Raw genomic sequence first — 26,786 nt, 5'->3', positions numbered from 1 at the left:
TGTGTTACTGTTGCCTTAAAATTAAACACTGTTATAAAGAGCAACTGAAAGATGGAAAAAGATAAGAGAAAAGCAATTTCTTTCAAACCATTCCTTCTGTGCATTGTCCTCTTTCTAAAGAAGGAGGGAAGGAAGGAAGACAGCTCTCTAGAAACAATGCATCTAATAATGAACTGAAAATAGCAAAACCAGCAGCCAGGATTTTCCATACGTGACCTCCCATTCCACGAGTGCAAAAATCCATTTTTTTTTTTGAGTCTCTGTTGTAGGCCAGGCTTTTAGATATTTTCATTACTCCTTCTCTGACTTTCCAGTAACTTTACATTTGTATCTGTAGTATACTTAAGGAAGCCTAAATTTAGTGTTTCTGAAGACAGAAGGAGGTTTTTAGGGTCTAGGATAATTAAACTGTTACATGCTTAATGAAATGGAAGTGTAGCATAGTCTCAGCAATTTGATTTTTACTCCGGACTAGAATGTAACTGTGTACTTTCTGTGCACTCTTGATAAGGTTTCTGTGAGTTGGGCAATATAATGATTAAAGTTGGTGTCTGAAAGATGAAACTGTTTTTTTTATGTTGTCATTTTAAGACATGGGTGTTTAAAGTCAGACCTCCCCAGGCCAATATCTAGGCACTTATACAGTCTTCAATGGTTCTGGAGCATGCTTAGCTCCTACTTACCTCAGCGTGAATTTGACAGACAAAGACTGGAGGATTTAACATCATTATAAGTGGCTGATCTGTGAACCGCAGAACTTATTGTCTGATTTTCTACAGTATCACCATAGGAATGCAGAGCAATTCCAGCTCCATCCTCTGTCCTCAGCTTCTCCCACCCTCCCACCCTTTGCATTCCTCCCTTGCTCCTCTCTGCGTCCCTTTCCTGCAGGTTGGGCGGCTGCTGGTGCCATCACCTGTGGGTCATACAGCCCTGCTGGCTTCTCAAGGTGGGGGAAACTCTCTGCTCAAACTGCCTGTTCCTCAGTCACATAAAAATTTGATCTCTCCGAGTTAGCCCTGGCTTTCCTAAAGCTGTGTGAGCTCTGAGACCTCCATCCATGTGCTGCTTGGCTGCAACTGGCCAGCAAGTCCACAAGCGGTGGATGGGGAGAAGAGGGGCTGGCAGACACGGTGTGGGCTCATATGCCTGGGGTGGGGCATGGGGCCGTTTTTAGGAAACCAGGGTGGGAACGCCACACATTCAGTGAAACCAGGAAGAGTATGCAAGTGCTAGGATGTGCAAACAGGAAAATTAACTCCCAGGCAAAGCTAACGAGTCTATTTATTGCCTGTTTGCTCAGTTACAGTGGCGAATACTGTTTGTATTCCATGCCAGACTGCACTCCTTCCCCTTCCAAATTTTGCAGTAGTTTATATCTGTGAGCTTTGAGTGTCACAGCAGCTTTACTTCTGCAGCACCTGCAGTAAGCTGGAGTGGTTTTAGCCATTTAACCACGAGCTACTGGTGGACTTCGTTCGCTTTGACATGCTGACCTTTGGCCAGCAGAGGCAGAAGGGAAGCTGGTTGCTCTTGGCAAAACAGGATCACAGTGTACTCAGGGAGGAACCTTTTGTAAAGTGCCCTTTAATCAGCTCCGGTCGGTCCTTGTTAGGGGTTGTAATGATTTAGGTTCCCTTGATAGTTTCAGTAAAAGAGCATCTGAAAGCACAGGGTTTGTCTCGTTGGTTCTCCGTGACCTAAGAACTCCCTGGCTGAGATCTTGAAGCAGCGGGCAGCTGGGCACTGGGGACACAGCAGTGACGCGGCACTGGGCACGCAACGGCTTAGTGGGGCACAAGCCTCCTGCTGCTGGCTGGCTGAGGAGCAACCTGTAGGTTAGTAACTGTACCGTGCGGTGGTATTATGGTCATGGTTATATTTCCTATGATACTTAGGAGGCATGCAGGCTGTGTCAGAGGGAGCCTGGTCAGTGAGTCACCTGTGTCAGCCTCCTGGGCAGCAGTAGATGCCCTAAAACATAGTGTAAGCATTCACTGAGGAGGTGGTTATGAAGAATCCTTGTTTCAGGGAAATCTCTCTTCCTCATCACTAAATACAATAGGCTGTCTTATGCTTTAGACGGGAAGGTTGTTTATTTTGTGAAGCTGGCTATGCTCCCAGTACAACTGAGTGTTTCTGTTAGAAATGGGCAGTCATTGTGGAGGGTCCTGTTCTTCCAGGTCACAAGCGTCCTTCTGCAATGTGGAGGTGTACATGGCATGTACAGCAACTATTACGCTACACTCTGCAATTGCTCTTTTAATGTTTCCTTAAATAATGACCAATAGCAGGCCAAAAGTAACTTTTTCACATGTATAAAACGGTCTTTTCAGGAGTAAATGCAGAAACTCAAAATATTATATTTTTTCCTCTCTGAAGTGACGTAGCACAGTGAAGTGACTGTGTAAGGAAATTTCTTTTGTTGGCATCATCACTATGCTTAGGAAATCACATGCAAGGCAATTTTAATCCTCTTAGGTTTCATTTTTAACAATAATTGTTCCCAAAAGAATGGTTTCCAAAGAAAAGCACTCCAAGCCTCAGTATAACCTCACTACTCTTCATTGGTTTTGTGGTACATCTTCAGAAAAAGGTTTTGCTTCATTTTACAAAGGCCAAGCAAGGGAAACCTCACCACCTGATGGCTTTATTTGTATTTTCTGGCACGCACTGCCTTGTATATAGCACCAGTTTCATACCATGAAACATATGAGAAATCAAATTAAATCCCTGATGTAACATGGTTCATGTCAAACATCTGGCAGCAAGAGTGAACTGGATTCATTCAGATTAATTTATACAGCAATACAATTTCAGCCATCTCTTCACATACATCCCTAAATATAAACAGAGCAAACAATGCCTTATACAGATAGAAAATTCAGTCCTTAAGGGTGGTGTGGAAGTCTGAGTATTTGGACAGGTGAAGGACAGGTAGCAACCTGGTTGTTGCCACATTAATCCGTGTACTAGACAGCAGCATATTACATATTCATATTCAGACATTATGTGCTAAATTGTGTACTGGTGAATCAAACGGGGTAAGAATGGAACAGACTGCACAAAAATGTGTTCCTTTTTCTTTTGGAATAATCCCCAGCAATGTAGCAGAAGGACAATATCCTCAAATGTAGGTCTCTGCTTACCTCCAGTGGTGCTCTGAACACAGCACACAACCCTAGAAAGGTCAGATTCCAACCATTTCAGCTGCACGGAGACTGTAGCAGCTCTTTCTCTGGGCATTTGGTAACATGCTTACCTTCAAAATGCAACCTATGTGTATTGCCACCAATTAAATGTGCTTCCTTTAGGAGTTTACCTTGCGTGTTTTTGAGAAGGGTAAAGTCACTGACCTTTTAAAGTTCCTGAGATTTTAACTGGTTTGGGTTTTGGTTTTTTTTTTTTTTGGCTAGGTGGTGGTGTTGGGTTTTTTTGTTTGGGTTTTTCTTTTGTTTGTTCTGTTTTTCCAAAAAAAAGGAGTATATAAGATGCAGGATTATGCTTATTTGTCACCTGGTTAACCTGCTGACAGTCTGCAATTTCCTGTTTAATTGCAGATGACTCCATGCAAACAGCAAATGTCTCAGGTGCCTGGTGAGCATTACTTGTGCCCAACAGTTGAGGGACAGTAGTTCCCATTGGTTACATTTCTGCTAACAAATAAAACATGCTGGGGTCTCTTCCTTGGACCCAAAGGCAGCACAGTGCACAATCTTTTAGCTGAAGTTTTCTCCTTCCCTGCAAAACAAGTGAACTCTCCCACAGTCCCTACCCTGGGCAACCCCAGGGTCTACATGCATCAACCCTGCAGAAAAGCAATATGAGAGATAGATTGGGCAGAGCTGAGAGTGTGGGTGCTGCTCAGAAGACCTCATTCAGTGTCTCCAGCCCCTCCTTTAGCCGAAGTGACAGGATCTTCCTGTCTCAGGACCTTTTTATGCACCTTCTGAGTCTGAACCTAAGGGTTTGGTTATTGCTAGTTGGGGAATGCCCTCTTGGATATACAAACCTTCCCCTAGAGATAGGAAGTGTGGGGCTTAGGTGCATCCTGAATGAGATATACCTTCTGCTTAGGTGTTGTCAGTGACTCAAGCGCGGCAGATCCTAGGTCACTGTAGAAACATTTTCTTTACCAAGGAAGGGAAAGAGCAATTTAACTAATGGATTTAATAACCACAGCCATTCAGTCCGTTCTTCTCATTCCTAGCCATTTCAACTATTACCGTCCTTGAAATCACAGATATTTTGCCTGTTTTATCTTGTCAAATATCTATAGAGGTAAGTTATGTCAACAGCACTCTGAGGTCTGTCTTTGCGAGAGAAGCGTTTTACAGCAGAAGCGTAGTCCTGTAAAAAAAATCACCTTCCTGTGATTACTGAGAGCTGCCCATTAACAGAGCCCTTGAGCACCTTCAGGTTTAATTAGGCCAGCTCCACCCCACAGGATGGCCTGGGGTAGCTTTGGCAGCCAGGGGAATGATGCTCGAGAGCCCCGCACCAGCGGTGGGCCTCAGCCCACGTGCAGCTGCAGGGGTGAAAGTGCCCTTTTACTATTTCAGTGTGTTTGGTTACAGTCTGGTTTTACCACAGGGTTGCAAAGTTCGTACCAAGAGCCGCTTATGTTACACTTGTGTTTCTGCACCGTGTGAGTGGCTTGCTATAGATGCAGCTCTAGGGCTTGCCTGTGCTGTAGATAACATGTTTGGTGGGATAACAGGTAAATCCATCTTGTTTCCTCCACTGTAGAAGCACGCCTTAGACTGGCAGCGTAGCTTAAAACAGCCCCAAAACAGAGCAAGCTGCTGTGGTTTGGGAACAGCATGCCTGCAGCCGGTTTCTGGTACAACACTGGCCGCTGAGAAGAAAGCTCAGCCAAAGGCAGGTTTGCAACCCAAATCCTGCCTGCCTGTAGCAAAGGTCAGCAGTGGAGAGGAGCAGACAGTGTGCAGACAGTGGTGGAGGAGGAGCCGGGGCGCTGGGGTGAGGTTAGGTAAGGCAAGAGCACGGACAGCACAGGCAAATCCACCCTGGGACGTGGGGACAAAGTGCACCATGCAAGGCAGGGTGATGGGCCAGGAGGTGTGACCCCACTTCTGACTCACAGCTGCACACGCTGCCAATGGGTGGCTCAGTCACAGCAGCTTTTTACCGTGTAAAGTCCCATCCCAGGTATCCTGGCAGCATAGGACAGGTATATAGCTTAGTCTGTTTAACACAGACTTACTTGGTCCTGATGCCTTTTCTGTGCATGGCAGTTCAGACTCTGCTGACACCAACAAAAGCTGCTTTTTCTAATCCTGACAATAAATCAGTGTTCTGAGACATGGAAGTTGTGAATGTGTAATAAAACATAATGTAAGAGACACCAGAGTTAATGGATGCAGCAAACTTCCCTACAGTCTCCTCTAGTCTAATTTTTTCCTTTGTGTTACAGGGAGGCAGAAAAATAAATATGTCTTCCTGAAGGAAACTGTGTCGGTTCCCTTATCTGATAACTCCTTTTTACAAACAATTTCCGAGTGATGCTTATTGTCGTATTTTCAATGCAACATTAAGAACTAGAATAGAAAAGCTCATGCCCTAACCAGAGATGATGCCTGCTGGCTGGAGGAAAAGCTGTTTCTCTTAATACTTCTATATTCTTCTGTGGCCTGTAGAAGGACAGAGCAACTGCTGGAAGAGAAGAAATGAGGGTCGTGTGTGCTAGCCACTCTCATTTTCATACCCCGATTCTGGAAGCCTCCTGTTTGGACATCTTGGTCCTCCCTCTTGTGAACCTGTATCACAAAACCCTGTGATGCTCAGCTTTGCAAAAAGGCCCCAGAGGGAACCAGTGAGACTGTTGTTTGCTGGGCACCTTTAAATTACCAAAATTGGTTGGTACATGGTTGGTTTGTGCTGGCTGGATATCCCTGCTAGCCACAGGAGGTGGCCGCCAGGTGCCTTTCAGTGACTCACAGAGCTCACACTGCTGTGCTGTGCCTCCCTCCTTGATTCCTCCTGTACCTTCAGCCTCTTGATAAGTGCAGCACTAAAATTCACATGCTGCGTTCAAACTTACAAAGAGTAACAGTTTGCTGTTCTACCCTCTGATCTCTCTGGATAGTTCAGTGAGCTCGGTGGTGTTACAGAAAGGCTCTCATCTACCCCACTGAGCAATCTCATCAGCTTCTCCAGAGCAGGCGCTATTCTGTGAAACTAGATTCAGCAGGCTTCAAAAGAAATCTTTCCCTTGTTTTCCCATGGATTTGCTCAATACTGGTGATTTGACAAATGCTTTAAGCCAGCAATACTGGCAGAAGGACTGGTCCCACCTTCTTCTTCCCCTCTGCCAGCACAGGTGCTCAGGTAGCGTGTGTGCAGAGTGCAGCCACACAAATTCTTGTGGCAGCACAAGCGAGGGCTGCATAGGGTGGCTGTGGGAAGGATGGAGTGGGACCTCACGCTGGCAGCGCCAGTTTAACATGTTTGTGAGAAGTGTGGTGTGAAACACTGGTCTTGAGCAGCCACAGCAGGCTAGTGAGGGCTAAACTTTTTTTCCCACAGAGTGTTTTATTTACCCAGGGACTGGAAAACGATCATTGTATTAATCTCCCTTGCCAGATATGTCTATCCAGATGCCACTCTGTATTTATTTTAATGGAAAGCAAACATGCCACAGAAACATAATGCCTGTGGCTGTATAAAAAATCTTTGGGTTTTGCTGGTTTCCTTCTTCTTTTGTGTGCTAATTGAAATCTCTTGCACTCCATGGGTTTATTCAATATCTGTCTTCTTACCTTTTGGAACATAAACCTGCTTTCAAGTTTAAATGAAAGCACAAAGTTGCACATGGGGAAACTGAGCCTGCTCTCCAGGATGATCCTCTGTGCTGAATTTCATTGCAGAATGACAATTAAAGTGTTTGCTAAAAATAAAGCAAAAACTTTGTCTAGCGACCGTTAAGGTTATCAGAGCAACTCTCGCTCCCATGAACCAGAAAAACCCAAGCTTAAAAAACAAAAGAGAAAAGCCCAGGGTGTCCCTGGACAAATTTACCCCTGGTAGGACCACACCTTCAGGGCTGTGACTTTGTCCTTTCCATGCTGGGATGGGGGATGTGGCTGGGGCTGGCAGAGAGAAGGGGAGTCCACCTTTGCAAGGGAGTTTATTGTGAATCCTCTGTGATGTAGCAAGATAAAGGTGAAAGCACTGACATAGGTTATGCACAGAAAAAGCTGTTGTCTCCGTGTCTACCTGGGTGCCTGACTACCTCTCAAAATCCCTGGAGACTATCTAGTTATGAGACATATATGTGTGTTTGTTGTATACTATCCACCTGATAAAAACCCAAAGTGTTGCGGTACCTGCTACAGACTGTATGTTCTTTGAAGGATCTCCCCAGATTTTGGTCTGCAATAACTTATGAAAGTCAGGAAATGACGAATTGTGCTGTATTAACTCTCATTGTGTAAGAACAGGTGTAAAATAACGTGTTATTCATTTAAATAAAGTGGTGTTGTCCCTTTAAACATTCAAATAGGCAATAAAATGGTTCTACAAACATGTGAGAACCTGTTCCACCAAACACAAAGTGGTTTTGTTAAAAAGAGAATGAAAAGGAAAAGAAAAAGGCTGTCTGTTATGAAAGCCTAATTTGTGTGTCTGTATTGTGGCTGAGGACAGGCTTACGTGTGAATATACTGATAAACCGGAAAGATTTTCTGAGACCGAGACTTTGCAGGTCACTCTTAAATTCATCCATCCTTTCAGTGAAATATTTTACTTGGCACATTCCTTTCCCATTCCACTGCAGTCTCTCAATAGTTTTTGCAGACCAAATATAACCATAAAACCCAGCCCCCCGCTCACTCCTTACTCCCCCTTCTCCTTTCACTTGCTCACGTCTCTCCGCTGTCACATGATGCTAAGCTGCCATACTGAAATATCTCCTGAAAGCCTATTTCCTACCATGATCATCAAAAATACTCACTCTCAACCAGAAAATGACAACACCCCAACAAAATGATGAGCATGTGTGATCAGCCCCTGAATCTCCCAAGGTATTTGGGTTTGGTCTTTCTAAAAATTCCAGAAAGCAGATCCAATGCTTTATTATTGCTTGTCATCACATCAAGGACCCCAATGCACCCAGTCAGCGGAGGCCAGATTGTGTGTCTGCTTGCAGAAGAGAGACAGATGAGGGGAAGCACACTGTCTCCTTGGAAGCCTTTTCTGTGTCAGGAAGAAGGTCCCCATCTCACAGGCATTAGCATATTCCAGGGAATCTCACTTTGTTCTTCAAATATCCAGCCTTTTCTATCACTGCATTCATGAGAAGAATTATTTAGGAAAAAACTTTCACATGTAATCCCACAACAGGAAAGAACAAAAGGAAATTAAAGGTCTATGGGAAACATAGGTATGGACTTGTCTGGATGGACTCTTCACTGTTCTCTTTCGCATCTCCTAGAATATGGCCCCTGCTTAGCCATCAATCATCAGAAGGAGGAAACAACTAAATGTTTATGGTATTATTGTAACAGAGGGTGACACTTCATCATTGTAGTCAAGCCGTACATTAGGAGAGAAGATGTGTTTATATACTTATACCAGAGCAGTGGGTGCTGTATGAGGAGAGGAGTGTGCGTGCATCTGTGTGCGTGTGTGCGTGTGTGTGTGTGTACAGATTCCATCCTCCCTGCTGATCAGATGGCTCTGCCCTTAACACTTTCCCACTTTGTCCTTAACACTGTCCCACTCTGCTGTAGGTGTATCCCTCTCATGATGCCAGAATCATCATGAAGAGTCAGATAAAGTCCTGTTATCATTATGAATACAGTGTGCTTGAAGCTGAAGGGAAGTAGGTGCCTAACACTAGGCAAAGCTTGAGGGGGGACACTTGCAGAATTCTGCCCAGCTTTGTTAAGTCCCCTATAAAAGCACAACCTGCAGGACAAAATAATATATTTTCAAATTCTGCCACTGGGGATGCTAACACCTCAGAATACCCTGCATCAGCCTAATCTGTTGATGTTCATTGCTTTAAACAATAATGGGAACATAACTTGGAAACTAACAAGATGGAGCTAAAATGAAAGTCCAGGGTTTGAGGGGCCTCCCTACTTGGTCTGAACTCACAAGGTATATTGAAAAGCCTTCTAAAAATGAGCCCATCAACTCACTAGCATCAGTGCTTTTTCATTCCACTTACACCAGAATAGTCTTCCCTGTGCATTCAAGTACATGCATGCATGATTGTAGCTGACAGGATTCACTCTACAATGCTTACGGTTAAAAGTTTAGTTTGTTCTTCAACAGAAAAATGCAAAGAGAAGAATACTGACTTTAAAAAAATCAATCTGGTGGAGGGGAGTTTTGCAAGCTTAAACCAGCTAAATATTTCGTACTTGTTTCCGTGTATAGATCAGTGGGATTGAGGTATGGATCTGATTTTGGCAGAATGTCCTAGATTTTATCCCTAGGTTTGAGACTAATTCCTTCCATAGTCTTGGGCAAACTACTGAATTTCCATGCTGCAGACTCGCAGTCTACAGAGCAGTACCTGCTTCTCTGCAGCTCTTGTAGCTAAGGAGTTAACATTTGCAGAGAATTCTGAAGATGGAAGACTTGTACAGTAGACTTGGGTTGCAGGCATTTTGGGACCAGGATCTGGGCTGCAGGTGTTTTTGTACAGGGCCTAATGCACCATGGTCACAGTACTGTGGATAAATAAGTATAAGAACCCAGAACAGAGTGATTGCAATCGCCCTTTGGGTTCGTGGCATAAGCAGAACAGCTATCATTCCTGTTCTCTCTCAGAAACTGCCACAAAGATGCTCCTTTTGCCAGTCTTTGCCATCCTCCACACCCCACATTTCTCTCTCTAACTTGGAGCCTTCTAATTTTAGAGTTCTTATATCTACACCTGTTGAGTCCCCTACCCCTCTTCTCTATTGACCAGCCTCTGACTCTGCAGTACAAGGATGTCTCTAAGTTTTACATGCCCAGGTTGAACCACTCAGAGGGCAAAAACAAATTACTGTGTAGGACCATCTGATACAAACTGACAGTACTTCCTCTGCAGCATCCACCACTGTGCATTTGTCATTGAGAAGTTGAAGCACTTCTTCCACACAGGGATGCCCTGAAGTTGCTGCCTGTGTGTTGCTTGGCCGGAGATCTGGACCAAGCTTTACTTTTTGGAAAAAAAAAAAAGAAAAAAAAAGAGACAAAAAAGAAAGAAATGGCTATGCTAGTAAAAAAATCTGGGAAAGGACTGAAAGTTGTAGTTGTTTGGCTTCTGCAATGTGCTGTTTGCTTTTCAACTGCTCAGAGCAGTGTCCTTTCCCAGAAATAAGTTGTCTCCCAAGGCATGCCCGACTCCCTGTTTTCCCGCCAGCTGGTTGTGCACACTGCTTGCCGACCGGGCAAATCCATCATCCAGAGAGTGTTTCGGTGCAGTTCCTCCTCTTGGCTGCTTGAGAAGGTGTGTTGTTTGCTTTGCCTAAGTGCTCCCGGGGCCTAATGCTCCGTTGTTATGTACAGACTATTTCTGCTGTCATGAATCATGTTTTACCACCCCTATGCTTTTACTTCTGCACCAGGCTCTTTTTTTTTTCTTTTGAGCAAACACGTTTGAGTTTCCGTGTTTGCTGCTGAGACGGTGCACGCTGGGTACACAGCACGGACTGAGTTGCTCCTACCGTCCTGCTGCTGCCGAAATCAGCAAACCTCCCTCTCACTCCAGGAGCTGCAGACCATTTTTTTTTCTTACAACCAAAGGTAAATTAATTCAGGGCAGCCTGAAATAATTTTTCCAGTAACATATAAAAAAAAATTAAATATTTAACTAAAAAAACCCCTCATACCGTCAAGCAAAATATGCCCTTTTCTTATCTTATCTGTTGTAACTCAAGCTATTTGCACAACGCCTTGTGCTAGGAAGGAGTTGTTTGTACATGTTTCTCTCCCTTTTCTCCAAGTTTTGAATTTTGAACAAAATCTTTCTCTTCCAATTCCTCCTCCCTGCAAAAATGTCATGGTTTCTCTTTCCTGTGCTTCCCTGAAGGTTGGACCCAACCCTCCCGCCAAAGATCCCTTTCATTGCAGATGGTTTTCTATTAATCTTCAAACTGCTTTGGAGAGCTCTCTGCATCTGGCAGCACTAACATCCCCTCTCCTCTCGTCCCACCCACTTAGCCTCAGCCTAAGAGCCCTTAACAAATGACTCCCAAGGAATTTAAATGGCTAACGCTCGCTAGCCAATAAAGAGATGCATAAACTGTATAACCAGGCTACCCAGCTCTTGCCATTAGGAAGAAAGGTTGCTCAGGCAAAGGCACGAGTCCCCTTAACCTGTCGCACTTCGCACTTCGATCGTGGGACCAGAGAGGTAAGGGAAATCTTGTTTGCTCTGTAGGGCTTTTTATCTGGTTTTCATTTATCAGGGAGTTGAGACCAAACATATGTCATTGTCAAGGTATCAGGTCTGGGTTTTGCCTGCCTTTAGAGGGTCCTAAAGTGATTTTTGAGAAGGAAGCAACTACTTCTAAGCTTGAACTATGAGCTCGACATGTGAATATCTAAAATAATTTGTGTAGCAAATAGCAAAGCGAATGTCAGAACAGTGAAAACTAACCCCGATATTTTAGACAGAGGAAATAAAATAAAATTGTGTCTCAGAGATATTTTTTCTACTGTCTTAAATTAATGAAGTGAAAGGTAGACGTTTACAACCACCTGACATTGTGTTTTCAGTCGGTCTTTCTCTGCTGTCGTCTTTTTGTGCTGCCTGGTATTTTGTTCTGCCTTTTCAAGAGATCAACATAAAAATCAAGCTTTAAAAGTGGGTTATCAGCTTCAGGTACAGAATTTGGGGGTGTAGATTGAAGGTGGGTAGGAAGATTGAGCAAGCAGGTATATATGCAAGTATTGTTACAAAGGAATCTATACAACTCATTCTGTGTACTGAAAATTTGATAGCATTTTAAGAAAATCAAGTTCTGATATTATTCTATTCATATTCTACTTAGGCAGAATGTGAATGTTTAAGGCTTGTGTATGCCATAGGATATATGATGTTAATCTGTTCACCCTTATTTATTCATTTATACATTTGTTCATTTACTGCTTTATTGGGGTCAGTGCTGACGACAATAGTGAAGTTTGAACTTAAATCTGGAAAAAATCAGTTGAATCTAAAACCTGTTTAAAAAAATAAAATAATAATAAAAAAGGAAATATAGCTGTTATAAGTAGGGTTCAATTAAAAGCATTGACAAAATTGTCCATTCACATGTGGACCAGATGCAGCAGTTGTGTATAATGGTGTCCCGTCCTGTGCTAGGTAGGATTGAAGCTGTGTTTCAAAACGTGTGTGTATAGTGCTCCTTCACACTTTGCACACCCAAGCTTGCCATGGATGACAGCCAGTGCTCAGAGCATGTGAGGGATGTCGCTACAAAAAGTTACTGCCATCCCTTGTGATGCTTTATGGCCTAACAGCCTGGGTACAGAAAGGCATCTTTTTCCTTTGTATTATCACAGCTGGTCTCTGAAGGTCTTCACACCCTAAACAGTCCACGGTGGTGCATGTTGGTCTTAGCTGATGATGTTACACCAAAGACCTTGCCAGTATCTGACAGGGTTGAGAGAGCTTTTTAAAAAAAATTAACATGGTTAATCTAACAGAACTGCAAAACATGTCCTTTTTGCTCATCAAGACAATGCTAGATGACTGTCTATCAAGAGCTTGTTGTAATGTTGGTTTGATTATTTTTCCATGAGTTTCACATATAGCTCTGCACTGTATAATCAAGATTAGATAATGTGTTGGATAAAAAGAAATGTTTGAAACCCCAATTAACAATGGAGGAGCCATTTTGCTACTCTTTTAAATAATTTCTATTCAGTTCTGCATTTCAGCTCTATTCTTTGCTGAAGAAGTTATATTGAATCAAATGTTGCTTGTCTTCTTTCGTCAGCTTTTAATTAAAAAAAAAAAAAAAATCCCAGTTAAGGTCAGCAAAAGGTGAATTTCACATGACATCTGTCTCAAATCCCACTCCTTTTCTGAAGCACACAGAAATTTCACTTCCAAACCCTAGGTATTTCCAACCGAGCTGTAATTTCAGTAGACTTAAATTGTCTTGAATTAACTCAGCACACGAATGGTGCCTCCTGAGAGAGTCTCTGCCTTGGTTAAACATTTTTTTTAATTTATAATATTAACCCTGGGCACAGGTAACAAGTACTGGAAATCTCTTCCTTGTACTTGTAAACCTTGTTTCTCATTTTCAATCCAAGGTTCAAAGGTTTGCACAAACTTCTTAGATTAGAGGTCAGGTACAAATTGCTGCACTTTGCAGCTCCTTTCTGCCGATATGACAGAATTTCACAGCAAAGACGACTGCCTTTCATCCCCCTCTCCTCCGCACACAGGCAGTTAAAAGCTTGATATGTACAAGTCAGCCATTGGTACCTGAGTTTAATAAATAACTAATTGGGTTTCAGTGGTGCAAGGTGCATATTATAAAAGGGGTCAAATGTCAGTGCACAAAGGAAAAAAAAAACACAAACCACCCGCCCATCCACTGACTAAGCCAAATGCTTTGAGTTTAATGTACTTTCAGCAGCAAACATTCAGATCCCAACTGTGGTATGGTTTACACTGATTTTCATTTCTGTGACCCGAGGGGTAGGGAACACGTTGGGCCACTTTCAGCTTTCCCTGAAAACTCTGCCTTCTGCTGAAAGCAGGGCTGCAGGTTGGGCCCCCCGTTGTTGCAGTGTTCACGTGGTGAACACAAAACTGAGAATGTCGCAATAAAAATAGTGCTTAAGATTAGGGTGAACTGAAAAACTGAGAAGTCTGAAGCTATTTTAATTGTTATAAAACTGACTAATCCAGTAGACTTTGTATGAACAGGCAGGATGTGTTGTGTTTTGCTCTGGGATCCCCAGAAGAGTTAGCTGAAAAAGTGAGATCAGAAAGGCTGAAAAGCAAACTCCAGTTTATGAACTTTTTTAGATACTCTTGGTTGCACTGTACAGTGGAACATGTTACCATAACACTTATGTAAACAGTGTTCTGCATTATAATAACAAAGAAAAATCACAAAGGCGTGCATGCATATCCCTACTCCACAGAGTTCAGCAAGGACTTTCACAGACATTTCCAACGACCCAATTAAATCAGCTTGTTCATATATAACATTTTTCTTTGAAAAAGCAAGAAGTGAATGTCTTATCTTTCCCATGTAATAATTAACAGATGAGTCTATTTGTGGTTTTGTTTTTCAGTTGCAAAAGATTGTTTTTCCTGTCTTTCTTGTGACAGGTCCTTGTGAGGTCCTAGTTCGTGCTTCTTTCTTTCCTAGAAATAATGCTTTTTAAAGCAGACAGTTAATGAGGAGGACACACTTATCTGTACTAGCAGTTTTGCAGAGAACACTGTTTAACTGCATTCATGGTAAACAAATGCCACAAGAAGTTTCCAATCAAGTCTGGCTCATCCAGAATAGGAAAAACTTGTTGCATACCAAGTGACATTTTACTTTATTTATGTCACACATTTTCCTGTCAGACCATGGTAATCATAGACTTTGTTGACTAGATTGAAATATGGGAATTTGGAGAAAAGGGAAGGCTTGTGTTGTTTCCTGATTTGTAAAGCTGATAAGAATGATTACACAACCCATCTCTCATCTTCTCGGCTTTCCTCAACATGTGGCTTCAATAGCTTGCAGGATAATAACTTCAGCCTCAGCCAGCGACTGGTTGTATTGAAAGAGTTGAGAGTTACAGAATTATTTTGAGTTAGACCAGGTAAAAGATGGAGCTGGTGCAAATGGTACCACACACGGGTTATACAACTTGTTGGGACAAAGTTCTGAATGACTTGCAGCAAAGTGCATTATAAAATAAGGGAGGAGACTGGGTTTCGCTTACCCAAACTTCCTTTAGAAGTGGTTTAAGCTGAGATGGCTGGTTTGGCACTCAGTAGCGTAAAAGCACTCAAGAAACACACATTGCATTGACAAAACTCATGTTGCAGCAGGGAAAATAACAACCATCTTGGTAGGGTTGCTCTGGGTGTTGGTGGTGCTTTGGAACATCCATAACTTCTTCATCAGCATTCTTCATTCTTGCCATAGGAAAACGTTATGTGCATGAACAGAATTTTCACTTGTGATCATCAAAAAGCAATGGCAAGAAGTAAAGTGCCAGGCTTGGGAAAGTTTTCATGTTTTTATTGTTTAAGATATCATCATTGATAGCACATTGAATACTATTTTTGCAGCTTCTAGGCCAGGAGGTGGGGTCTTTTAGGGACCTCCATCCTGGGGACATTCACTGCTGGACACTGATGGTGCTTATGGATAATGCAAGCAGTACCTTTGACAGCCTTTGCAGGATCACATCCCAAACTAAATAAGCCTTAGAAGTATGCAGAGAGGGTTGATAACAGAATAGGCAGGAAGTTTGCACAATGCAAAGTGACTTTATTTTGTAGGGGAATTGTAATCTCAGCTCCATTTTTGAAATTGTACATAAAATTGCTGTGAGGTAAGATTCACATTGCTAAGGGAACTGGTATAGTATAGCTAGGAGAATTAGGCTGTGGTTGTTATTGCTCTTAATGATAGTGATGAAAATAAGAAGTTATATATACATATATATAAATTCAAATCCTAGTCTGAAGTTATAGCCAATTGTTGACTGTACAAATTTGCTGTTCAATTATCTGATTAACGTTGAAGTTTTAACCTGGGAAATTCCAGGATGTTAATTTACAGAATAATTTCAGGTGTTTTCCTCCTGAAAAGGAGCAAGAAGTAAAAGAACATACTTAGAGTAATTTTTTAAACTTTTTTTTTATTCAACCCAAATACGTTGCTTTTGATTGGTGTCTGGAGAACATAACCAGTCCCTACAAGACTTTTAAGGCAGGATTTTTAGTAGTGCTCGCCACTGTCCTAAATACATCCTTATAGAAGCTATTAGTCTTACAACTTACGTCAGGGGGAGCAGTGCTAGATGCTGAGTACTGCTGGAAATGTTACCCTTTATTTTCTATTTCTTTATGGTCATTCTTTGAAGAGAACACAATCAAAAGATGAAGCCAACAGGTTTTGGTGCGTTTCAAATGGAACCAGCCATTTCTAATGTGCTTAGGCCACTTAGGAAGAATTTAAGCAATAGAGAATTGTGCAGACTCCCTCTGCAGTAGCTCCACCCTGAAAACCACTTTTCAGGCCCAGAACATTAACTTGCCTCATACAAGGGGAACATGACTAACTGACCAAAATAAAATTATAGCTTAAGCTTGAAATATGAACTCTTCCACTCAAATCAGTGGCCAGACCCCTGATGATAAGCCCTGGATTGGGATGCCAAGTGTCACCATCAGCAGAAGTTTGAATTTCAGCAGCTAGCCTGGGAATTTTGTAGGCCAGCCTTATCCTACCCCTTAGGTACTTCAGACTGTTTCTCTCTACATTTAAGTACAGTACTTCTAGTGGGCAGAAAGTTCATGCCTGAATATATGTGGGAATTGATGTGGTGCAGCAAATGTTGCTGCGTGTGCATCTCCTTGGGTCCCATGCAGCATCTGAGCCAAAGGGTTTCTCCCAGGTGAACCTAGCTGGAGATGGACAAGTTTGATGGCCTTAATTCAAGCATGTGCATGATGATGCGAATATGCAGTGCTTTAGCGGTGCTGCCAGCAGGATAACTTGTACGGCAGACAGACATGTCGTTGTCAATAACTAGTGCTGATCTGATCGATGAGATTACTCTCCCAAGCTGCTCATCACAACCTACTCATCAAGTCTCTTGCCAGCCAATGTTCCTGCCCCTTCAAGTCTGCTGACACGTGTCACCACTTTCCACACAGAGTTTTGCCAAAATGAGCCAGATTAAGAAAACCCACCTTTTCCAAGTGTTTAACCTAACCTAGGACAACTTCTTCACCCAGTTCAGCTGCAGGTAAAGCAATGTGTCTGACACACTGCAGACATTGTCATGGCCTCTTGGCCTCGAGTACTGCTTTTTTTGTTAAAAGCCTCAAAAAAACCATCAACCATCCCTAATAACCTTCCCTTTCCTGTATGAAAGATTTCCAGAAAAGATCCCTAGCAAAAAAGCCATGCTGAAACGCTGCACTCTCTCCTGCACTGCCCCACCACAAGATTCAGCTTCAGACATTTGCATTTCAATAGATTCATAGAATCATAAAATCATTTAGGTTGGAAAAGACCTTTGAAATCATCAGGTCCAAATGTTAACCCAGGACTTCCCAGTCCATTGCTAAAATATATCCCTAAGCACTGCATCTATGTATTTTTTAAATATCTCCAGAGATGGTGATTCTGCCACCTTCTTGGGCAGCCTGTTCCAATGCTTGACCACCCTTTGAATTAATATTTTTTTCCTAATATCCAATCTGAAACTCCTCTGGCGTAACTTGAGGGTGTTTTCTCTTGTCCTGTCGCTAGTTATGTGAGAGAAGAGATCTACCCCCACCTGCCTACAGCCTCCTTTCAGGTAGGTGTAGAGAGCAATAAGGTCCCCCCCGAGTCTCCTCTTCAGACTAAACACCCCCAGTTCCCTCAGCTGCTCCTCATAAGACCTGTGCTCCAGACCCTTCACCATTAGTGACAGCAGGCAGGGAACCAAGCTGTTGTCCAACTCCTGTTGAAAACCACATCAAGGAATAGCCTTTGAAACTTGAAATATAAATTAGTTTGGAGCCAGGCAAAGTCTTTGCATGGATTTTTTTACCAAAGATCAGACCCTTTTGTCAGTGTACCTGCTGCCTGCCTCACCTCTGTCTGCACTGTGCATGGACAGGAGCCAAGACACTGCTTCCAGCGGGATGTCTCCAAAGCCGATTGCAAACAGAGGGCAAAGCCTTCCGCCAGCAAGCACATGGGATGGCAGCAAGCACATGTGGGGCTGGTGGCTACATTAGACATGTCTGTAAAAGAGGTGGGACTTTCTATTTCGCTGTTAGTTTGGGAAGGGGCACCTGGCACAGCAGCTCCCTGCCATGGCTGCTAGGCTGGCCCTGGGTCCTGCAGTCAGGCATACCACAGCTCAGCTTCACTAACAGCCCCAGAGACACCAGCTTTGCTCAGCTCATTTATGCAAATAAATAGTAGGAAAGGAGTGACAGTATTGCCAAGAAAAAGAAAACTGATGCATGATGAGCTTTAAAAGGGGAGATAACTTGCATGTCACACTTGAAGCAATGCTCGAGCTGCTACTTCATTTCAAATTGACGTGGCCCCTGTGTTTTTCTGTTCGGCTGATAAATCTGCAAACAGGCAAACTGGGTTTTCAGGAAGAGCATTTCTGTGGATGTCTGATGTTTGTGATAAAGCTATATGGTCGTTCTTAGTCAGCTGTTGTTATATACATTTTATGTATTTAAAGTTGCCATGAGAAAAGAGACAACTTTTAAATACAAAAAGCTGTAACAGCAGCCATGCTTCCAGAGCTGTGGCTCAGCGTCAGCAGCAGGATTACCGCTTGCCCTTACCGTATCAACTAAAAAACTAGGAAGGTCACTTTTAAACCAGTAGCTCTATTTCCCTCTGTCAACAGGGTGTATTTAGTTAAAATTTCAGCGACCAGCCTTCCCTTTGCAGCAGCTCTGGCTTAAAGTGCAAAACCACGGCAGATCCTTGAAGTTAGTGGTGCCCGTGAGGGCGTGCTGTGTCAGCTCAGCAGGAGTTTGTACAGTCCAGGGTCTGCAGGTGGGGCACGGCTGTCCCTGCCCCCCCCCTCCCTCCAGTTATCACAGAGACAGCAGGTCTCCCTGGGCTCTCCTGCTCCTTCTGTGGCATTGGCACTTGTCTCCGTGCTATGTAACTGCTGTGTCACCCGCAGAAGGACACATGATGCCACTAAATCTATGTAACACAAAACTGGAAGGATGAATTAAGCGCAAACATAAACAACCTCATTTTATAGGAGCACGTGAGTGCAGTGGACACGTGGTTGCTGCCACAAGGACACCTTCTGTGTCCCCGTGTTTGTAAAAACCTGTTTTACCACACTGGGATCAACAGAGGAGCAGGTGGCTGTGTAACGTCACAGGACACTGCCCAGTGCTGGACAAGCCCAGGGTATAACATGCCATACGGACTGCGGCCATGGCTTTCTCACTGGGGTTCTGAGCTGCTTTTGCCCGGGCACAAGGGACATCAGTGTTTGGCCCTGTGTTGTTGTTAATCAAGGTGTGTTATTTCTAGTTAATAAAAGTTCTGCCTTAGTTAATTAGCCTGCTCACAGTATGCTTTAGGTCAATCACTGCCAATCCTGTAAGATTCCCATTTAATATTCTGAATGGTGGTGTGAAAAAAGATAGGTTAAAAAGAAGGTAATTAGTGTGTAGGGCAAGAGCTATTTACACCTGCCCGACTGGCAGCAGGGAAGGAGTTTCATAAGCAAGGGGAAGTGAAATTTGAATGGTTTCAGTGAGACATCTACGTGTGAGAGCTCACCTGCATGAGGGAGAGACCTTGGAGCAGAGATGCCGAACTGAAGGACTCACAAGCATGGCTCCTGGTAGGCTGTCAGACGTCAGCATCCATCTAATGTGGCATTAAACAATCAAGCAGGCTTATATTTCACAAGACACTACATTTCAATGTCGCTTAAATTTTTTCCTCTTAGTCACACTTGGTGGATGTACTGAAATGAGTCTGGTTTATTAAGGCTACTAAATGCACAGTATTAGCTCATGCCTTCTGCACACCCACAACACGTGGTAGCAAGTTTTCATGAGCAGTTTACTGTGAACTGAAGAAATGCACAAGTATGGTTGAACACTTCGGAAATACATATTTTTGGAAACTATTTTCTTGAGAGTGATTGCTTTTTGACATGGAAGTTAGGTTGTGTTGGCAGCCCATTTTGTAAGGCGGTAACAATAAGAGGAAAGAGCTCTCAGACCAGACATGCCTGCGTTTTTTTCTCATCAAGGTAGATGATATCTGAACTTTGTGAAATTGTTGCTTGTGTCATGTGGCAATGAATGTTGTTAAATGTGTATTTAGCTACATCAAGTAGGACTACATGGGCTCTATAATTGTCTTAGGTAGCATATACTTATGAAATTCAGCTCTGTGCAGCTGCATGGAAAAAAAAATGAACACATTTGATAATGAATCTTCATTCTCAATAAATTACATAGAGATAAATGTGTTTTAGGTTCACAAATAATTTTTCATTATTCACTATCACAAATAGTCTACGGTAGTGTTTGCAGCAAAGATGGCCGTCAGCACTTAACAGTAGCTTCAAGTACAACTTCCAATACTAGAAAATCGTTCTGCTGGTGCAATGCAAAGTGTTGGAGAACATGCCAGTTCCTGGATAGCCACCAAATTACCAGCTGGTTTCTGGTGGGCAGGGGAGGCTTTGCACCATTTCTCCTTTCTCCACAGCCCTGGTGCCCATGTGTAGCTTTCTAGATGATAGCCCCAGTGACTAAGCCCTGCAGATAACAGAATGCAGAGACTTTTATTTTGTAAACTGACCCAAAACTGATGGTAATGACTCATTTCTAAACTTACTCAAACCTGGGGCAATAAGTAATTCACTTGCCAACGGGTGGCCTATGTAAAGGTAATGACTATTCCACAGTAAAGTGTTTGTTTAACAAGTTTTGCTTTCATTCAGGGAAAGGTGAGGACACATTTTTAGGAGGAACAAATTGTGAACTGAAAAAAAGAAAATGTTGTTCTCTGCCTTCATTTTTTTAATTATGTCAAATTATTCCCAGGAATGTCTGACTGTGACACATTAAAAAGGGGAACATCTGAATGCGAGAGAAACATATTTATCAACAACATTTTAAAGCAAGAAGCTATCAAAACTGATGCACTTCCATGAAAGACCCATCTTACAAGAAATTCTGTTTTCTAAAGTATTGTTTGGGAATCACATTGCTGTTATTGTCCTCCAGGTTCTCTGTCTCCCCTGCTGCTCTCCCTATTTTTAAATTAAAATGGCTCAGAAGCATCAGCATGTAGCACCCATAGCCCAAACACACCTGCAGGATCAGGCCCTACCACAGATGGAGGCTCACAGGTCTGGTTTCCCAATCCCAAATTCGTTTAGGAGCTAAACCAGGCACAGTGCTGTTTGCCCTGGCTGGTGCAGGGGCACCTCTGGATGCAGACCAGCACAGCTCTGGACTGCTTAGGAGCTTTACTGAAGAAAATCGGAGGTGCTAATGTTACTAGGATTAAAATGGGTTTTGTGGACCGTACAAATTAGACTTAAAATTACTAAATTTTGCACCCATATTTCTGTGGACTTGGGCCTGCTATACTAGTGAAAGACCTGCCGGCATGGTAACCAATGCACTGAAAATGGCCAAACCATTCTAACTAAGGGTATGTATCAGAGTCCTTGTGGGACAGAGGGAAGTCTGTGTCCCACCAAATAACACGACTACATAGAATAAATAAATCTGACTGAGGCTTTGTCCTTTTTTTTTTTTTTGAAAGTAAGCCTGTCAAACCCAGATTGGAAGCATTTGTTACGTTGGTTTGCAGAGTTTCCTACAGGGGCTAGTGTTTTTTGACAGTTCCATCAACAAGCTGGTTGTTCGTTAATATCGCAAATAAATCAGTGGATGATGCAAAGGATGATGGAATTGTAAAAAGCAATGAGGAGGAGCCAATGGTGTAGCACTCAGTAGGTGGGATCTGCTCAAAAGGCAGTTGGGATAGCACTGAACACAAGGTTGTGGCATTTAGAAGTAACAAAGACAAGGCATTCCTGCTGTACGGGACATAACCCCAGCAAGTGATGATTCGGCGAAGGATTTGGAGTCAGAATTGACAAAAAAACTATGTGGTTTTCTGCTGAGAAGGTGTGGACAAAGACATGGGAAGAAGAAGGAGAGATAATCTTCATCCCTGTGTATAGCAAGGGTGAAAAATGCAGAAACTCAAATAAACAAAAAACAAAAAAACAAAACCAAAAAACCCCAAAAAGTAAAAAAAATGACTGATTGTGAAGGAATTAGGAATTTAGGAGTTCATCCTGCAAGTTTTATAAAAATGACAGAGTTGTGGCTTGATTACACAACTTAAATATTACCATGAGGCAAAAGCAGAGGTCTTGAAAGACTCTTTAGTCTATCAGAGAAAGGTTTAATAATCCTATTTAGAAGCAAAAGCCAGACAAATTTTCATGAGAAACACTACGCTTACTTCTCTGAAGGAGTTACTTGCTAACAAGCCATGAAGTGGTGGGGTCTACCAAGGTCCTTCTGGAAGATATGATTTACTCAAATAAATGTTACAGGACTCAATACGCAAACAAAACCATAATGTAATGGTCCATGTCATATACAATCACTTATATTAAATGGTCTGGCAGACCTTTGCAGCTTTAAAAGTCAATGAATTAACTACTCTCAGAGTCCCAAAGTGTCTTATTTAATTGTGGTCAGAGAGGAAGCCCACTGTCTTGCAGCTGTGGTCATTAGCACGGTCATCTCCTTTTGTATGTCTGCATTTCCCACTCTCTGCCTGTGTTCAAATGCAGCATGAGGTTTCTGAGATTTGCCTTCCTCCTGCGGGTTTGCAGGCCTATGCTAGCTGCTTGCTCTAAAGCAAATTGCCTGTCATAAGGGAGTGAGTCTCTTGAGCTTGTGTGAAGTCCTGTAATAATGGAAGAGACAAACATGTCAGGCATTGTACCACAAGCAGCAGACAATGCAGAAGCTTGCCAGGTCACTCTTTGTGCAAGGGAACAAGGGTTGGTCCCTCCTGATGCTAAAGTGTATTTATTATTTCTTACTTGACAGTTACTGTGAAGGCCTAGAGGAGCAAGGGGTTGTTATCAGATGAAAACCGTGCCTGATGCATCTCATGTATTTGCCATCTTTCACCCTGGAGTATGGCACCTGGCACTTGTGCTGTTCAGGAGTAGCTGGATTAACTGAGGAATGACTGAGAGGGAGAAGTGGGCTCTGGAGGTGGGAACCACCAGCTTCATGGCAGTATCTTCCCTTTCCCATGCCTGTGTCAGCTCCTTCCTACCCCTTCAAAGAGAGGACAAGTCTTCCTAGGGTCTTGAGGTTTTGAGGTGCCTGGTGGCATCCATTCATGAGACTTCAGCCTCCTGTGGCAGCAGCTCTTGGTACTGGGATTGTACGGGCAGGTGATCCTCAGTCACCCCCTTCAAAGAGGGGTTGTGCCTACATCCAAGACGCACTCCCCCTGAAATGTCAATGTTCATGCTGGTGTGGCTCATTCATCTGCCTTTCTGCAGCCTTAGTCCCAGTTCAAAAAATGAACTTGCAGAACTACAAGACAAAAGAGAGGGGTGGGATTCTGGTGGTGGCTGACAGCTTCTAACAAGTGTCCTTCTACCTTTGTCCAGGTTTTATCAGGCTGTGAATGAGTTTGACACCATGACTGCTGAGGACTCTACTGCAAGGATGAGCAACGATTCCTCCAATGTGGCTACCACAAAAGTCCCTGAAGGTGTTGCTGGTGCACCCAATGAGGCAGCTCTGCTGGCCCTCATGGCACGCACTGGATATAGCATGATCCAGGAGAACGGGCAACGCAAGTATGGTGGTCCTCCTCCTGGCTGGGAAGGCCTGCACCCTCCTCGTGGCTGTGAAGTCTTTGTGGGCAAAATCCCCCGTGACGTCTATGAAGATGAGCTTGTCCCTGTGTTCGAGTCCGTGGGCCGCATCTACGAAATGCGCCTGATGATGGACTTTGATGGGAAAAACCGTGGCTATGCCTTTGTGATGTACACACAGAAGCACGAGGCGAAGCGTGCCGTCAGGGAGCTGAACAACTATGAAATCCGTCCCGGCAGGCTGCTGGGTGTGTGCTGTAGTGTGGATAACTGCCGGCTCTTCATCGGAGGCATTCCCAAGATGAAGAAGAGAGAGGAGATCCTGGAAGAGATTGCCAAGGTGACGGAAGGCGTGCTGGATGTCATTGTGTATGCCAGCGCTGCAGACAAGATGAAGAACAGAGGCTTTGCCTTTGTGGAGTATGAGAGCCATAGAGCAGCAGCAATGGCCAGGAGGAAACTCATGCCGGGAAGGATCCAGTTGTGGGGCCACCAGATTGCTGTTGACTGGGCGGAACCAGAGATAGATGTTGATGAAGATGTCATGGAGACTGTTAAAATCCTCTATGTGAGGAATTTAATGATTGAGACCACAGAGGACACTATTAAAAAGGTCTTTGGGCAGTTTAACCCTGGCTGTGTAGAGCGGGTGAAAAAAATACGTGATTACGCCTTTGTGCACTTTGCAACCAGGGATGATGCCATTCATGCCATGAACAACCTTAACGGTGTCGAACTGGAAGGCTCATGCCTGGAGGTTACCTTGGCCAAGCCAGTAGACAAGGAGCAATACACTCGCTACCAGAAAGCAGCAAAAGGAGGGGCCGCAGCGACGCCTGAAGTAACTCAGCAACCTAATTATGTTTACTCTTGTGATCCGTACACACTAGCATATTATGGATATCCATACAATGCCTTGATTGGGCCCAACAGAGATTACTTTGTGAAAGGTTAGTAAGCACAATTAGGAGATGCGATGGGCAAGTTTGATCTCAGGCTGGTGCTACCCAGGGTCTGCTTGAGGCAAAGGACAGATGGTACTATGCACTTTTTTCTTAAACACTTTTTTATAGGTCTTTTTCCTATATTTCTGTTTGGTCTCATTTTATGACTATACAGAGTGTATTTATCTAGAAATAATGTTAATGTACAGTCTAGTATGAGGGAGGCATAAAAAATATGGTTAAGAATGAGCTAACAGACCAAGCATGGTATGAGGGAGATGGATCTTGTTTTCATGAGTGCTGTACTAAATCTGAGCAAGTCCAAGGACTCCAGCTGCTGGTGCCCCCTTCCAAGGAAGAGCTGGATCCTAAGTATTAGAGATTGTGATAGTGTTCCCTTTGCCTTCTCCTGGAGGTGTGGGTATGGTCGCCTGGTCATCCAAAGGGAGGGATGTCAGTGAGAGAGTCAGCTGGGAGCTCTCCAGGTGTCATTTGCCTTCCACATTAAAATGACAGTAGTGCTGTGTCCTTTACAAAGTCATTTGGGAACTAAAAGCAGAAGGAATCACGTGAGTGCAAGATAATTCTTTTATAATGTATACTTCAATTAGTTGTTGGTTACAGTCATTAAAAATTAACTAAAAATCAGTTATTCATAAAAATCCCTAGCAGCTATAACTGGTGTTATAATTGCAATTATCCTGTACTTACAGGAATTATAGTTTCCTGAAATTTAATGTGTATTTCCATGTAACAGGCAGTTTAGTATGAATATAATCTTAAAGCTTCCACGTCAACCAAGAAATACGTTTAACCTCAGTTGATCAAGAATTTCAGCTTCCAGATTTGAACTACAGAGACTGACCATCTAAATATTCAATTAGGCCATCACAGAGTGCATTAATACTGCAGTGTCCAAAGTGCTGTCGTAACGTGCATGGAATTGCAAAGATAAATAAAAGCAGTATTTTTGGAGATGGGGTATGTTCACATTACTAATAAAATAGCAGAGAAAACAAACAACACTAGTGAAAATATATGCTATGGTGGGACAAAGTTGGTTAAAGGCCAGGTACTTCAGGCTATCTCTGCAGGGTCCCATCACAGCCAAATGAGAGGCTGGGTCTCCTCTGAAGGACAGCTGAGAGCAGAAGCTATTCTACTGCACAGAAATGATGCTGGAGGAGCCCCTCTCTCTCTGCTGAGTGCATTATACCCATGCTCTCTGTCACGAGAGTTATATCAGTATAAATAAGTAGTTAATGTATGGTCAGAAACATCAAGAGGAAAACTTGTGCAAGCTTACTGGGTGCACCTAAGGCCAAACTCTTCTGTTTTTCCAAGTGCAGTCGCTAAGGCTCAGATCAAACTAACTTCAGCAGCCTCATTTCTAAGCAAATGCCTCCTGATCTCCGCCTGGGGCCGTTCATGCTCCCCACGAGGCTGTCACTCTCCATTATTCACCATCCTCTTCTATGTTGTTATCATAAGCAGGCAGCATACGAGGCAGAGGGCGAGGTGCAGCTGGCAACAGAGCCCCGGGCCCCAGGGGCTCCTACCTGGGGGGATACTCCGCTGGCCGTGGCATCTACAGCAGGTACCATGAAGGCAAAGGAAAGCAGCAAGAGAAAGGATACGAGCTGGTACCCAACTTGGAGTTACCTGCGGTCAATACAGTGGCCATTAAGCCTGGTGCAGGTTAGTATGTGCAATGAGGGGAGGAAAGCAGAGGTGTCACGCAAGCCCCTGCTCTGAGCCCCATGTCAGGCATGCAGGGACCCCTCCAGGGCCATCCCACGGTTACGGCAGTGGGGACGGCCCTGGGGCCAGGGCTCAGCACCCCTGTGTGCCAGACACCTCCTGGCCCTGGGTGCAAACAAGAGGCATGCAGCAGGACAGGGGACGTGAACATCTGGGAGCTCTTCAGGCTAAAGAAAAAAGGGCTGCAGCTGTGCCCATTCGTCCTGTCCCCTTTTGCACCTCCTCAGGAGGAAGCAGACTTTCCATCTAGTCATGTACACCAGAGCATAGTGACTAAGAGCAATCTTCCTCTCTCTTAATTTCTTCAATTCTAATTTCACCCTGGGAGACTCCCACCCTAGATTTCCAGACAGGCCAGAGCTCTCCGCTGCTTAGTTTCTATTTCTTCAGTGCTACAAGGCTGGGAAAAGGACCTGGGACCTTCCCACTGCAGGGAAGTCCCTGGCTAAGGCAAGCTCCTCCATCACCATCAGA

General features: G+C 43.6%; 1 protein-coding gene across 9 annotated transcripts in view; it reads left to right on the top strand.

The window, feature by feature from the left end:
• Window positions 1–26,786, top strand: part of RBM47 (RNA binding motif protein 47) — an 82,115-nt gene that overhangs the window by 48,860 nt on the left and 6,469 nt on the right. For 5 of the 9 annotated variants that reach the window (XM_040594470.1, XM_040594450.1, XM_040594507.1 and 2 more), the window contains 2 exons: window positions 23,398–24,557; window positions 26,043–26,249. In XM_040594470.1, coding sequence (XP_040450404.1) covers window positions 23,398–24,557; window positions 26,043–26,249 — 1,367 coding nt within the window. Of the gene's footprint in view, window positions 1–1,558; window positions 1,839–11,353; window positions 11,378–23,397; window positions 24,558–26,042; window positions 26,250–26,786 lie in introns of those variants that run through there. The other 4 variants (XM_040594498.1, XM_040594517.1, XM_040594461.1 and 1 more) reach the window with 4 other exon arrangements.

Source organism: Falco naumanni, chromosome 1 (assembly GCF_017639655.2).
Source record: "Falco naumanni isolate bFalNau1 chromosome 1, bFalNau1.pat, whole genome shotgun sequence".
Classification (NCBI taxonomy): domain Eukaryota; kingdom Metazoa; phylum Chordata; class Aves; order Falconiformes; family Falconidae; genus Falco; species Falco naumanni.
The sequence above is the reverse complement of the archived record's forward strand: the minus strand, read 5'-3'. Positions and strand labels throughout refer to the sequence as shown.